Here is a 15205-nt window from a genome sequence, read left to right on the forward strand (position 1 = left end):
GACAGTAATGAAAAAGCTGTCATGTGAACTCTAATAAGATTTTAATACAAAATAGTAAACTTAAAGTATATTATGCTCAAATTTAAATTGGCATTCTGAGTAGTGGATCCAACTTAGATTGTGAAATATGGTGAGCTTAAAAATAAGTATTATTATTGTCTATTTTGTGCCTAGCTTACCTGGATAAACTGACACGAAATATGTATATGTATGATACGAAAAATAAAAGTTTCTGTGAAATTTGTCACATAGCCGTCTAGGTGCAGCATACCAATACAATCATACAACAACCATTAAAGGTTATTTCATATGCAGATTAGGTTACATCAAATATACAAATATAAAAAAAGATATTAAATCTTAATTTAAAAAATAATGGAGAAGCTGATTGATAATACAAGTAAGTAATACATCTTTGTATGAAATTAGGTTGAAAATGCTTTTAGTATTATGGATATTAATGGTAATGATTGATATACTAATCTACAACATTCACATTCACGTTGATGATGTTTGATGCAAAATAGTCTTTGTGTTAGCACAGTCAGCAGAGCGATTCCGCATAATTACATTGAAGTGCGCAGTACAAACGAACTAAGAAAGCTAATAGAATTACTACACATACAGCAATAAGTATTACAACTGACTCATTGATTTTCGTTCTCTGTGCTCTTTCACTAAATCGCACCTTTGCTTTACTGTATCGTAGTGTTGTAAGGAATGTGACGCTAAATGATATGCATTATAAGTAGCTTCTCACAATCAATATTATTTAAGTACTAGTCTGTTTTTATAATGTTTGCCAAGAACATTGTAATACAATTTTTATTTTATCAAGTGTTTATCTTATGATACCGTTGCTCATTAGGAATCAATTATGTGGTTTTTTTTCGACAGTATTTCTCTCTTGCTGTGTTTTGTCTTTGCTTTTTGCTTTATCATGTATTAGTTTTGTTCTCTCTTTACTGTTACTAAAACTTTATGAAATAATTAACTAATACACATTATTGCGATGAAATAAAAAATAGTCCGCAAAATAAAAGTTATAAGTACAGGTTTTAAGTAATTGACATAGAGAGCCAGAGATCCAATACCCAAGACAAAAATGTTTGGGCATTGATACTGTACAACAACTGTCATTTCTGCTATAGAAGGGAGAATTAATGCAGAATTATTCATTGATTATATGTGTTTAGAGTTCATATTCAAAGCATTAGTAGGGTAATCATTACAAAGGCGAGAAATTAGTAATACTATATATATATATATATATATATATATCAGGCCTAGCGTCAGTAGATAAAGATGACTCAGTCCCTATCATCATTTGTTTCATTTTAGCATCATGTTATAATATATCAGGCTAGCTTTAGTAGATAAAGATGACTCAGTCACCATCATCGTTCAGTTCATATTGGCATGATGTTGATGATTAAATTGAATGCTTACAGTGTGGTGGTAGCTATGCTTTTGGCTAGCATCTATATTGATCTTATAATGGAGCTACAAATTACTCAATGATGCAGAAAAGACATTTATTGTATGTAGTGGTAGAGTTGAATGATACTGGATGCTTTCACTATTTGCAAAAACCTACCTGAGAACTAGTTATGTTATTTTTTTTCATAGTAAGTATACAGGGACGTTGCGACATGTTTTCAAATACTTCTTTCTCAACACAGATTTTATGGAACCTGGGCTCAGACACTGACCAACCAACCCAATTTGCATAGGTCATACTGTAGGTCATACTGTAGCTCATTGAAAATCGAAAAGCTAACTATTAACTTAAAAGGAAAAGAAAAACTATAAAGGAAAGACAAACATATAATTTAAAATGTGTGTGTTACTATATTTCAGTTTTCTCTAATGATAAACTTATTCAATATTCAGTTTTACTGTAACATATACAGTATAAACCTCATGGTTTTATACTTGAAACCGACTTGAAAGCTTAAAATGTCCTATGTCAATTTTTGATAAAGAATAATTTTAAGAATAAATATTTCATAAAATGTGTCACTTTCATGTAGAATTATTTCTTTAGAATTGTTCTGTAATGCTAACGATATCGTTTAATCAAGTATTACGTCAAAATGAAATTCTATAAGGACACATAAATTATAATCTAGCTATGACAGTGTATGTATACATTATAACAATGCAAAGTGAAAACCACTTAGCCTGAAGTTAATTGAAATATGAAAAGAAACAGAAGTTCAATAGCCAACAAATCACAAAAATTAAAACATTTTAAAGGTTTTTGGTTGTATTGTTAATTGGGGTTCTACTGAATTTCTCTTCTATTCCTCAGACAATTTTACTTTCAAATTAAAAAAAAAATGTATGTATATTCTGTATATAATGATAACTAGCACTGATGAAGGGTTAGTGTTACCCGAAAGCTCTGCTAATTTTTATGGCATTTTAACTTTATCGTTTATATTTAGCTTGTTGCTTATTTTATTTGTATCTCCATTGAGATCCAGCTACTGATACCCACAGCATTGTCATTTTTTTTCCAGTAATTTGCCCTTGGATTTATATAATGATATGATATGATATCATTGATAATGGGAATCGTATAACAGTAGCACAGATACATAGGAGCAAAAGTAAAACATATTATATCTCACTATTCATGAAAATTCAGTTCACCATGAATGTAATTTACATAATTGCTTTGGAAACTGAATAATTGTTGTACTGTACATCTATATGCACAAGCAGCTGTATTTGCTTAGATACAGATATAAATCTAACATTTTAAAAACAGTCTTTGTATTTTACAATATTATTATTTTTTCACCATGTGTTGATGATTATTAGACACCAATCTATTCAATCAAATTTTAAAATATGAAATATAAAAATTGCGGTAATGCTGAGGTGAGAAATTAACTGTATAATAATAAAACTAAATCATTGGAATATGATCAAATAGATTGTTGAATTGTTAATATGTGTTTTGAATCCTTGGCGTTACCTCTGTACAGATTCAAAAGTGATCATTTTCATTCGTTCGTGTGGCAGTTCCTAATTGTCAGCAAATTGTTTGGTTCGTCTTGATTATAAACGATAATTCATCATTCTCAATCATGACTTTTATCATTCAAATGGTTTATTAGGTTAACTACGCTAGTAAGAAATGCATTGGCACTTTATTACGAGTATCTTTGTAATATTGATTTTTAGATTTTTCTATACGCATTGGGTGTAATTTTACTGGGCAAAGGTAGGTGAGGACAACAACCTTTTAAGTATATCTCATATTTTTGCTATTCAGTGTTACTAGACTATCCTATAGTACTGTTTACTGTCCACAATTGATAACAAAATATATATTTTATGTATGTTTTTTGTAATTTAACAGTGATATACAGTACTGGTAATTAATTATTTTTTAAATGAATGTTGAATGATTGATGCGATATTTGTGAATTTATATCATACCTAAATACACAAAATATGTCTTACTCAACTGGCGTCTATTTATTCTTGATGTCTACTTCAGAATTCTTCTACCTGACTATCATCAAGAAACCATCAATTATTTTCTGCTTTCCAGAATATCTTTGATTATTTGTCATTATTAAAAATCAGCCAAGCATAAGTTGACCAATATGTATTTTGTTTAGGATGGCCAGCTTTAATTAAGATATTTACTCATGTTTAGGTATACCACTGTTCTTTAAGCAGCTGGGTATGGCCTCCGTAAATAGGTATTGTATATATGATTTCTAATTTGTTTAATAATATTAGGGACCTTTGGATTATGACGAATGACGATCGATGACCATACAGTAACTACAGCATATTGGGACGTGTGTCCTCTCTTCCCTCTCTGATTCTCGACACAGGTTAGATGGTTTCTAGGTCCAGGCGCCCTAGGTTGGGTCATTTCAATTTTGAACATTTGAAGAAGAAACCTTGTTTTTTTTTGTGGGTGCTAGTATTTTTTCAATCATACAGTTCAAGATTGGAACACCCAAACTTGCTGCCAAGAACCTACACCACTACAAGCTGTGTCAACCAAATTTCATCTGTTACAGTAATTAACAATACAGAAAATGTGATGATTATTTGTACGTTGACAAATTGATGTTGTTCATTATCATATTCCAGTGGCCAATTGTATATAATTATAATTGTGTTTCAATCACTGTAGATTACGAAAAACAACCGATTTATGATAACTATTTCACATACATCAGCGTTGTTATGGTTTTGTAGTGGTTAGCAAAGTAGTTTATGTTGTAATTGAGATCACAAGTGTGATATCAGATTACTGTCGTTTAATTAAGTCTAGGTTATGGTTATATCTATGAGGTTTATCTTATACAAAGGCAATATCAGACCTCACAATTCTCCTGATAATCATGTGAGATTACCAATATTCCTGAGTGATCTTCCGTCTCCTAAAGGTGCAATTTCTCCAGATTTTTTTGGATATACAAAAATATCAAATCAAATTCAGGAATTTACCATTTGGACTTTAATTTAATGGCCCTTTATGGTTAACTAAAAGAGAAAAATTTATTTGCAAAGCATTTTTCTCAATGCAATTTCGTGTATGCAATGCTTGAAAAGTTCCTGGCATAATTATCATTTTTTATACTAAATAGATGCCGAAAGAGAGAAAATTTTTCAATACTTCTTTTTGGATACATTTTTATAAAATCATTATGACCTCGTTTTAAATCATTATAAAGTCTCCTGATATTTATATTTTGGGCAAAATATAATATAATCATATTCAAAATATATATGCTTGATGCAAAAGTGTGATGACGTGCCCAAATATGGTTGTGATATACCCAAACACAGTAGTGATATGACATTAAAATGTCCATATATTAGCATACAGTATCACATTTTTTTGTCACATACAGACAGCTAGAGCTTTTGAAAAATAGCTTTAGAATTGTTCCAAGAATGTTTCATCATTTTCAATAGTTATGTTAATCTATAAGTAGGCCTAATCCCATTAGAAATACCCAATTCAACTTCACTTATTTGTTTGGATATAAGCATAATTGGTTTTCTATATTCAGTTTCATTATAAATATTACGTACATTGGTTGCCAGTGTAATTGACTATGTATGCACAAAGACTAGAAGCATTTATCTTACGGCGTATGCCATATTCATTTATTGAAAGAGGTACTGTACATGTTATTCTGAATTAATTATTGATTCGGAAGTTACACCTTTCTTCACTCATAATTTAGCGCTGTTATATATCTGTACAGGCCCATTCATTTTTATATCTTTAACAACAAGTTTTAACTTGTACAAAAAATCTTGTTTTTAAACATTTAAAAATTTTAATGCTAAGCATCTGAGACCTATACAGTATAATAATTTGGTCGTACCATGATGACATTTTCAGAAATTATCATCATCAACAATTTAACCCCCTTTTTAAAATTAAAGAAATTAGTCAGTCGAATTGACTCGCATAAAATGCATATTTAAGCTAGATACTGCGTGGGCTAAATCTATGTGTCACGAATGAAATCCAATTATTCAGGAAAATGTTCATATAATAGATATATTAATACTCTTTAAATAGGCAACAGAGTAATACTTTTTATTTAGGTAATCGCACTAATACAGATATTCAATCATGGTTAAGTTCATTGTGACACTATAAAATGCGAGTAAAATATAAAGACTATCAATATCATCATTATTTAATAAAATTTAATGTTCTCCCTATTAAAAGGGGCTATTATGTCATCTCTCTCTACTTCTTGCACATCATGTGCCATACTTTAATTCAGTTTTACTGTACTTTGTCATGTCATCGTGGAAGACCCTGTCCTACCCCTTTAAATTGGAAACTGTTTAGTGCTGACTGAGTTTTAACAATTGCAGTGATTTGTTTTTTAACATACATAGTATCATAAATCTCTCTAACATTTCTCTGTGACAGCCAACTAGTTTTGGTTATTTTTTTTTTTAAATGTAGTACGTTTTGTCAAAATGAGTAGGAGGAAGAATTTACTATCACAAATACCTGACTTAAAATATTCTCCTAAAATTGAACAGATTTCATCACATGCTATATAATATAATTAAGGCATTTTTTTTTTATTTTTCAAGAACATTAAAAACTTGCATATTCTTTACCCTTACAGCCAAAAGTGCAAGGCACAAATTACAAGTTGATGAAAAAATATACATTTAAAAATACAAAAATAAACTTTATATAATAATTAATAATGGTTGATTTGGTTTGGTTTTAATATTTGTCTACACTATAAAACAAAACAAAAAAGTGTGCCCAAATATGGCATGACATGACATCATGTCCATATAGGGCATATCACATTTTTATGTCACATAAAGTTTGTGTCTGTAGACAGAGCCTTTGAACTCTTAATTTGTTTCTAGAGTCTGTGCATCATACAGTAGTTTAATAGTTTTCATTTTGAGACGGTACAAAAGAATGAGCGTTGAATCAAGCAAATACAGTCACAATAAGAAATGAAACAGAGTACAGTGGCAGATCCTGGGCCTAAAAATGAAATGAAGGGCTGAGCTTAATTTGATGTTCTACCTTTTGCATTACATTTAGTGATTTTGGATCCGCCCCAGGTGTATACTGGGTATGCAAATGTTAATAATCTTTTGTATAAAATTATCATTGGCTGTACCATCCTGAAACGAAAGCTTTCTACTCAGATTCATGAACCTAATAAGAACCTGTACAATTTCCACCAGCCTGAATGTACTTAAACAATGTACTTCTATAAACAGAAGTATGTTACTGAGAAACTATGACGATTCATGTTAGGACAAATGGATCAAATTGCTGAAAGTCTAGACTCAATTATCATATTTTTCTGTTCTTTATTGAAATTCATTGATTTGTTTCAATCAAATGTGGGTATGTTGTTTCATTATTGGGATATGAGCATCTCTGCATTGAACACTTTTAACCAATTATTCATTGCGTCACACTCTCACGATAAAATTGTTGTTGTGTAATATTTCCTTCTTACAAATTAAAACAATGGTAAGTATTGTTTTATAACTACTTTAAGTCTGTTTTGTTAATCTTTTTTTAATATATTTTTTTGTACAGCAATCTTTTTTTGTGACTTATTTGAGAATCCATAATGCTATGTTAAAGTCTTTAATTATTGTGGTATGAAACTTCTGTAGAAATGATTGTTTCTTCTGATAAATATTCTATGTATCTTCAAATGTGTTTTGACTGCACTGTAACCAACAGTAGAGTTGTAGCTTGATAGTTTTGATACTCAGCTACCAGTCCTGGATCCAAATCCTTCCAGATGTGATGAATTTTTTACACACCAAGTTCAACACCACTCCTAAACAGATGAATTTCTACTTCCCACCTTTCACTCTTGGCGATCCTTGGCTGTGTGCCTACAGAATTTGTTTTTAAATTTTAAAACAGTATAATTTTGTTCTTTATGCCTACTAAAATCTTACCTTAAATAATCTTTTAGACAGCAAACTAACTTGGTGCTTTCAGTGGGGAAAACACAATTATTGGAACAGCATTTTCTTACGTTGAGTAGGATGCGTAGTGTTGCTAGTGTGAACCATGATTTAGTGGCTTTATAACTTCTATCAGTATCTCCTCTGTGGTAAATTCTATTTTTAAATTACCGAACATTATGGTTTTTTTTCATGAGTCTTATCTGAGAGGAATGTCTAATAGAAACTTGTAAAAGGAAATTGTTCATCATTATGGTGCATATTTAATTTATTAGTTTGCCTAAATGTCTTTAGGCTAGAAACTTCCATTAGCAATAGTCACTGATTCTGACCAGATTCACAAGCAATCATTTCAAAAAATGCTCCCAGCTTTTATAGTTACTTTGGTTACAGCATGTCTGAAAAATTACAAAAAAAATGCTACTTTTAAAATTCTATTTTATGAGTTAACCACCTAATGTTGAAATGTAATAAATCCTGTCTTGATTTGACATTCAATTAATATTTTTAAATAATATTAAAGAATAACCTAATTTAATACTCTATAACATTTAATATTTAAATTTTTTTTTAATGTTTATGGTCATGGTTGTCAATATTCTTACAAATTATTAGGCTAATATGTGTGACTGATTATGCTAATTAAGTAGTATTATGTTAATTGGATTATTATGTAAATTACAGCCTTCTCATAAAAGAACTGAAATATTACTCTAGTCTGAAATATTATTTATGATTGGTTGTGTTTTCTATATCAAACAATTCTATAAAAGAACTATTTTAAAAATAAAACTATTTCATAATTATGTTAATTGCTGCATTATTCTAATTACCAGGTTGTTATGCTAATTACATGATTATTATATGCAATTGAAATACACAGTCACGATTAAAGTCTGACACTTTATATCTATGGTAATGATTTAGTTGAAGGAAGCAATCTATGTATACATTTGTAAAACCTGTTTCACGAAAGAATATAATTACTTTCAAGGCAGTGCCGTAATACTGTATTCGTTCATAGGGTTATTATTATTACTACAGTGTAGCTGAACGCACTGCATGTACGAAAAGGTACTGTAGCGCTATATGAATATAAAGCTGTTCAATTTTAAAATACTTTTTCACCTCTAGGCCACAAAATAAAATATTTCTGTTGTTGATTAATGGCAACAATATAAAACTGTTTTGTACATTTTATTTTTAATAGGACATCATGGGGAGAAAGTTAAATTTGTCACACCTATCCGATGGAGAATGCCGTCAAATCTTAGATGTTATTCAACGAGACTTCAGGTTACGGCAGAAGGAGAAAGACAGGATTGGGTAAGAGTTTTTGTTTTTGTTTATTAGCTTGTTTTTGGTTGAATCCTTTTTGGTTTTTTTTTTTTGTAATTAAACTTTTAAAAAGGTAAAAGATCGTTAAGTAGTAACTTTGTGATCAGCGAATAAACATTTCTTGATATCGTACCTAAGGCCTGCATTCAAAGAAAGAAAGATGGAACAATATACAGTGATAACATACTTGATCTATACATTTATTCACAAAACCACCTTATGAAAAATGAAGATTTATTGATGCTGTACATACATCGTCTGAAAGGTTTTACAGACAATGCAAACATTAGTTAGTAGTTTAAATTTTATTGTTTTGGTGCAACAAAAAAGTTAAAAATTAAAGACTTTACTATAAATATGTTACCTCAATAGTATATTGAAGAAGAAAGTAGAGGAAGAAGAGGAGAAACGTTCAGTACTGTCACGACAACAGGCGTTCAATCAGAAACATTGTATGCGCTGTTTTTCGGCATTTGGGATGTTATTCAACAAACGAGGTCAATGTGTTGTTTGTCATTACTTCTTCTGTAAAGAATGTCGGATATGTGTTCATAGTATTTTGTGGATTTGTAAGGGATGCATCACAGAAAGGTAACAATTATTTTTTTTTTTAAGTTAATGTTATTCTTACTCATTAAATAGAGACTTTACAAAACACGATGGTTACGAGAGGACGATGAATATTCTGTGTTCGCTAGAGCGTAAAATCATATACAGTTGACATGCCGTTTTATTAGTTACGTACCCTTGCGCGAAGAGGACGACCGGCAGTATCTCCCTCCCCTGTCTCGTGGCGCAGGGCTTTTCTGAATCGCTTGGCTCTGGTGATACAGCATAGGCCTAGCCTTCCGAGCTAGGGGCCTTGCATTCAAATGCCGCTTTTAACACAGCCATTTTAACCCAATAAAAGTGTTATTTCATTAAACAATTAAATCAGAAGTTCAAATATTATTTAGAGTTTGAAAATTCCATGTTTAAGTGTTATTGAACAGTATATATTGTTTCTAGTCAACGGGAAAATGGCAACTTTATCATCCTCAAAAGACAACGGAATTTCATGCTAATTACGCTTCACCCCTACATACATTATTCATGAGCACCATCCTCCTGTGGCTTCCCGTTGTGTTTTGTAAAGTCCCTAATATTCACAGTACTATATTATAGTCAAACAAAATACTATTTCTTTTCTTTTTTAAAGTTCTGTTTAAAGTAATTTTGGGCAATATTAATAGATTTAAAATTCTTTCAATACCCATGACTGTCTGCTAACGGCTTTAAACTGAATACCTGACTTTCAACTATCGATGTGCAAGATCAGGCATGACCAATACGATTGGACAAGACAGATTTTTCTGCAGCAGAATTTATTCATCGGATTATCGGTTTAATCAAAATTTATCATGAATTTTATAAAATTTGACAAGATTATATATAACCTGTCTTGTGATTGGCCAGTTCACATTTCGGTTACCTAATAGACTAAAATACGGTATTTAACATGGTCAGAAATAAATATTTATTCCAAATGAGAGAGCTATTCTGGTGAAATATAAATACCATGAAAACAGTAAGAATACAGCTATTATTTTGTTAATAGTTTATTTATATATAAAATTTGTGAAGGGATGGTATTTGGTAAGAGGGGTGAATTCTTGAGTACTGTAAATTCTCTTCTAGATTCACATATGAATTGAAATATACCATGTATTACCTGTGTGTCAGTGCGTTAAGATCAATCATTTCAGATTCTCTTTAGGGAGTAATTTCAGTTGATAATGGTTTATGCAACTGAAAATTCTAATGAGAAAGATGACTAAATTTGTTGGCCTCTTTAAGACCAAGACCCTAGGCTCTTAACCTTTTAAACAAAACCTATGTACAGCATCAAACACAATCTTCTGTAAATATGGTATAAAATGTTTCAGTCTTTCAACTGATATCTGCCAAGAAAAAAGAATTCTATAAATATTGATTGTACTGTACAACAACAAAAACTTGTATTTGACAGACTAAGCTATATATTGTGTTTGATAATTTAGCACGATGAAGCTTAACAGTCATTCTCATGTTAATTCATTAGTCCAATCGCATTTATCATAGAAATGTTAAAAATTGTCACGTATTTCCTTGCCAAAGCATATGTGTAGTAACTTTGCTCAATTTGATTCTAGCATTCAACATTTTTATTGTTTTATGAGAGAATGTGTGTTTTTTTTTATATTATTTTTGTTATGAATGTTAACTAATGACAACAATTTCAACATATGCATTATGTGTTGGGCACTATAAAATAAATATTATTTAAGTAAAATCTTAAAGCATGCAAACTTCAAGCTTTTCTAGCATAAATGTACATACTTGTCATTGTATGTCACATTCATTAATGTCCCATGTTCTTTTCCATGAATGCATGAATTTATGAACTTTACTCAAACATATTTTTACATTTACAAGTGTATCATCATTAAATAGACCAATCTTTTACTCATGATAATTAATTCTTTCACATTCATTTGTATATTAACTAATACACTCCAGCTGGTTTTGATTTCTGAAGTCTTGCTCACTAACATTACAATATTTCAGGACCAATTTCATGATTGTGATAATCAATTTTAAATTATTAAATTGTATTAAATCACAACAGAGTACGTTGACATATAATATAAGTATTTGTGCAATCATCCCGCAATTAGCTTATTTGTTTTCACAATTGAAATTGCGTGACGCAAGTGGATTAATGATCGCATAATAGGTGAATTTTCTTTTTACCTGTCAATAGAATGCACATTCTAATAGGATATTCTTGTTGTTGAGTTTAATGTACCCAACAAATCCTATGTTAACGTTGTAAATCTATACAGAAATGAAATATAAATTGAATATTAGAAAAATAAATTCATAAACATTTTAAAACAATTTATCTCGGATACAAATTTTTTTTTATTTGAAAAAGGTAATATCAACTTTATAAATATTGTAAACATTTTTGAATGAATTTTTCTTATGCACAAACAGGCCAAGCTGAAAAATAAAATAAGAGAAACCATATTGTGAGGCTACAATAATAAATACAGATTTATCTCAGCTTTTCCTACAAAAAGACTATGAATAGGAATTAAATATAATGTTAATTAAAAAAATTAAAATATACAAAAAGGACACAATCAAACACTCTTGAACCAAATTTGAAATAATTATGAACTATTGTTGTAAAACTTTTCACACACATCAATGCATACTATTACTGTCAACAAATTTAGCTTCAATTATTTATTAAATCAATATGTGCCTATTATTGTTTTCGCTATCACAAAATCACAATTACCACGTCAAGCACAATCAGCGATTAAGTTTTTCCAAAAATAGTAAGTCATTAATAGGAACCATCCAACGTCATTAACACATATAACCTATGCATTATGTGCCTAACAAAATTGGATTGAATTTTATGTTACTGAAAAGTTAATTAAAGGTAGGTTCTATCTAGAAGTTAAAAAGGCTTTTCATTATAAAAAGAATCTTTAGAGGATTTAACGATACAAATTTTGTAGTGCTAAGGTGGATGTAATGTTTGTTATAGGTTTCTTTCATATTTAATACACCATATCAAGATATACTGTACAAATCACCTGCGTGATTAATCACAGTTATTATTTTAAAAATCTGATTACCGGTATGTTAATGTAATGTATAATGTGATTTTGTGAGACCTAAAAAAGTAATTGATTTGATCTACAAGTATATGCTAATAGATTCAAACTGTATTGTCAGTCAACCATATTAATTCTTACTTTCTATGTTGGATCACATTAATCTTTTAATGGAGAAACTACAAGATACTAACCCCTTGATTGGGACATCTCTATTAAGAAAGAAATCAGGGGCAACATATCTTACAACTGCTGTAACAGCCAATCCCTACTGCTGGTGCCCGGAGGTGTTGTCTTTATTAAGTCCGAATTTATAGTACAATAGAATCTCTCCTTTTCTTATGAAGAAACTTTCTAGAAAAATGAACAATGAAGCAATATATCTTTTAACACTACAGTCAACCTTTGTTTAGGGAATACCCCTATGAAGGGAACACTTTGTTGAGTTGAAAAAGTGTTAATTACCCTTAATTAAGGGTCTACTTTATTCAATAATTTTTACTTTTATGATTCTTAAATGGGCTGCCTCTTACATGTTTTTTTGTATTTTGCCTAGGCTCTCAGTTACCCAAATTATGTTACTTTATTATCAATTTACAAGAGAAATAAATGTTACTTTTGACTTTACTTGAAAGCAAATAAATGCGTAATATCAAATAACGACAGTTAGTTTTATCTATTCTATAGACAACTTCAGTCTCAAGCATTCGAGTGGTACTACGATAAGATAAAGGACCGTTTCCGTCGGTATGGCAGTGCGAAAGTCGTCCGTTCATTATACAAACGCAAAAGTAACGAGTACTGTGAGTATATTCCGTTATTCGTCTCCTTTGATTTACGATAAGCTTTTCATGTCATGAACTTATCGTTATTCTAGGCCATATTCACCTGAATCACAAAGGCAATGTCATAAAATATTATACATATTCATAAATTTTGTTTTGCATATTTTAAATACTGCAATGAAAAAAAGCACTTTGATTGTCCGTTGACATATAACATTTTCTTATGCTTAGTAATTTTTAGTTATATGAATACGCATAAAAATAAAGATGTGTTTTTTTTAACCTAACATTTTAACTGTGACATTTGCATTTCATAATTTTAAATGGTAGTGATGTTAATAAGTATAAAATGCACAGATGAATTTTTATACATGAAATGTTATTTATTCAGATAGCACAGATTGTAATATTTCATAAAAAACATACTTAACATTACATAATTGAATGCTATTAATTTGACATGAATATATTTGTATAGCCGAAAGCCCAAGTGATCAAAGCAACACAGATTCCGGGTTCGAGCATCAGCTTAGTCCTCATCGCCGCAACAATAGCATCCCCTTAGAAGATAAATCTACAAATACAGGTATAAACTTGTTACATTATGTACGGTGCATGTCAGTGACGTTTTTTAAACGGTACTCGGTATAATTTAAGGCTACTACTACTTTTTATAACACAGATGTGATGTGTAATTGTTACACATAATTGATCTGGGTTTTGCCTTTGCTGTTTGTTTTAAGAATGTTAATTATTAAAAGCAATTAATATTCAAGAAAAATCTTATACTGTATATAGTGCATTGTTAGTAATATCATATATAATTGTTTATTAGCTTGTAAACCATTATAGCCAATCTTATTTTTGTGCATATTCTAGCTACTTTAGTAGTAAATTAGAAAAGCCAGGTGAGAGTTGAAAATAATCTAATTAACAACTGTGTATGTTATAAATGACAATAAGTAAAAATAGAGAAACCATAGCTCTGTGGAATTAGGTTGGATGATATCTATCACGATGGAACTATTAACTGTGTTTGCATTTTGGTGTTGTGGTTTTTTTTTGTCATATCCATTTAGTACTAAACTGAATAACTTAAACTTAACTTTAAATCTGAGAAACCAATTTTCTCGTAATTCTCAAATAACTGATTAATGTTTAACTAAATAATTTAAGTAAATAATTGATGGTAAGTATTTATATCAGTATATAGATCCAGTCTTTTTAAACCATTATCAATATGATTTTACCTTATCATATTTGTAGCAATAAATTGTAATTACTAATAATTTATCCGCTCTATTGCACTCAGTTGATTTTTAATATGCTTTTTTTGTCTGATCTGACAACAAGTGTGCTATAAAATTAAAAAGAACATTTAACGTGACAGCTTTTATAGTATGTGAGATGTAAAAAAGAATGCTATTGTTTTCATTAGTAAACAAAATATTTTTTTATATGTGTATTGACAAGTAATTAACAGAACTTTTGATTAATTAAATTTCCTTGATTGAATGTTGCTTGTTTTCATGCATGTTGTATATTTTGCTATCAATGTACAGGCCTGAAAGCATCTGTTAAAATACCAGTTTGTGCGGCTAGTGTTCCTGTAGAAAGTGAGTCTTTGTGTTATTTTCTTTAAATTGGTGGTTTATTCTTCTTCTTCTTTAATCTTGAAACAAAAAGCTTCATCAACACCCTTTCTATTGCTTTTTTCTATATCATACATACATGCATTTATTTTTTTAAATCAGGGTAACACTTAACTGTCAATGTAAGTGGGGGATCTTTAAACTGATGGGCTTGAAAAAGGAAGCTTTACATAGTGGGTTACTGAGTTGCAGTAGCTGGTTAGTACACTAGGCTATTATACAGAAAGACGTGGGTGACTGTAAATAATTACCTATTTCAAAAATACTAGGTAAGGTGGCGAAGAGAGGAACTGGCCACCCT

At 30.0% G+C, this 15205-nt stretch overlaps 1 protein-coding gene across 2 annotated transcripts in view; it reads left to right on the forward strand.

The window, feature by feature from the left end:
• The window catches only part of LOC140040443 (uncharacterized), a 36110-nt gene that overhangs the window by 1871 nt on the left and 19034 nt on the right, over positions 1-15205 (forward strand). Inside the window, exons 2-6 of one of the 2 annotated variants that reach the window (XM_072086396.1) lie at positions 8687-8802; positions 9187-9405; positions 13155-13270; positions 13731-13838; positions 14815-14868. In XM_072086396.1, the coding sequence (XP_071942497.1) occupies positions 8693-8802; positions 9187-9405; positions 13155-13270; positions 13731-13838; positions 14815-14868 (607 nt within the window). In that variant the 5' untranslated portion in view covers positions 8687-8692. The remainder of the gene's footprint in view (positions 1-8686; positions 8803-9186; positions 9406-13154; positions 13271-13730; positions 13839-14814; positions 14869-15205) is intronic. The other variant, XM_072086397.1, reaches the window with a different exon arrangement.

Source organism: Antedon mediterranea, chromosome 2 (assembly GCF_964355755.1).
Source record: "Antedon mediterranea chromosome 2, ecAntMedi1.1, whole genome shotgun sequence".
Lineage (NCBI taxonomy): Eukaryota > Metazoa > Echinodermata > Crinoidea > Comatulida > Antedonidae > Antedon > Antedon mediterranea.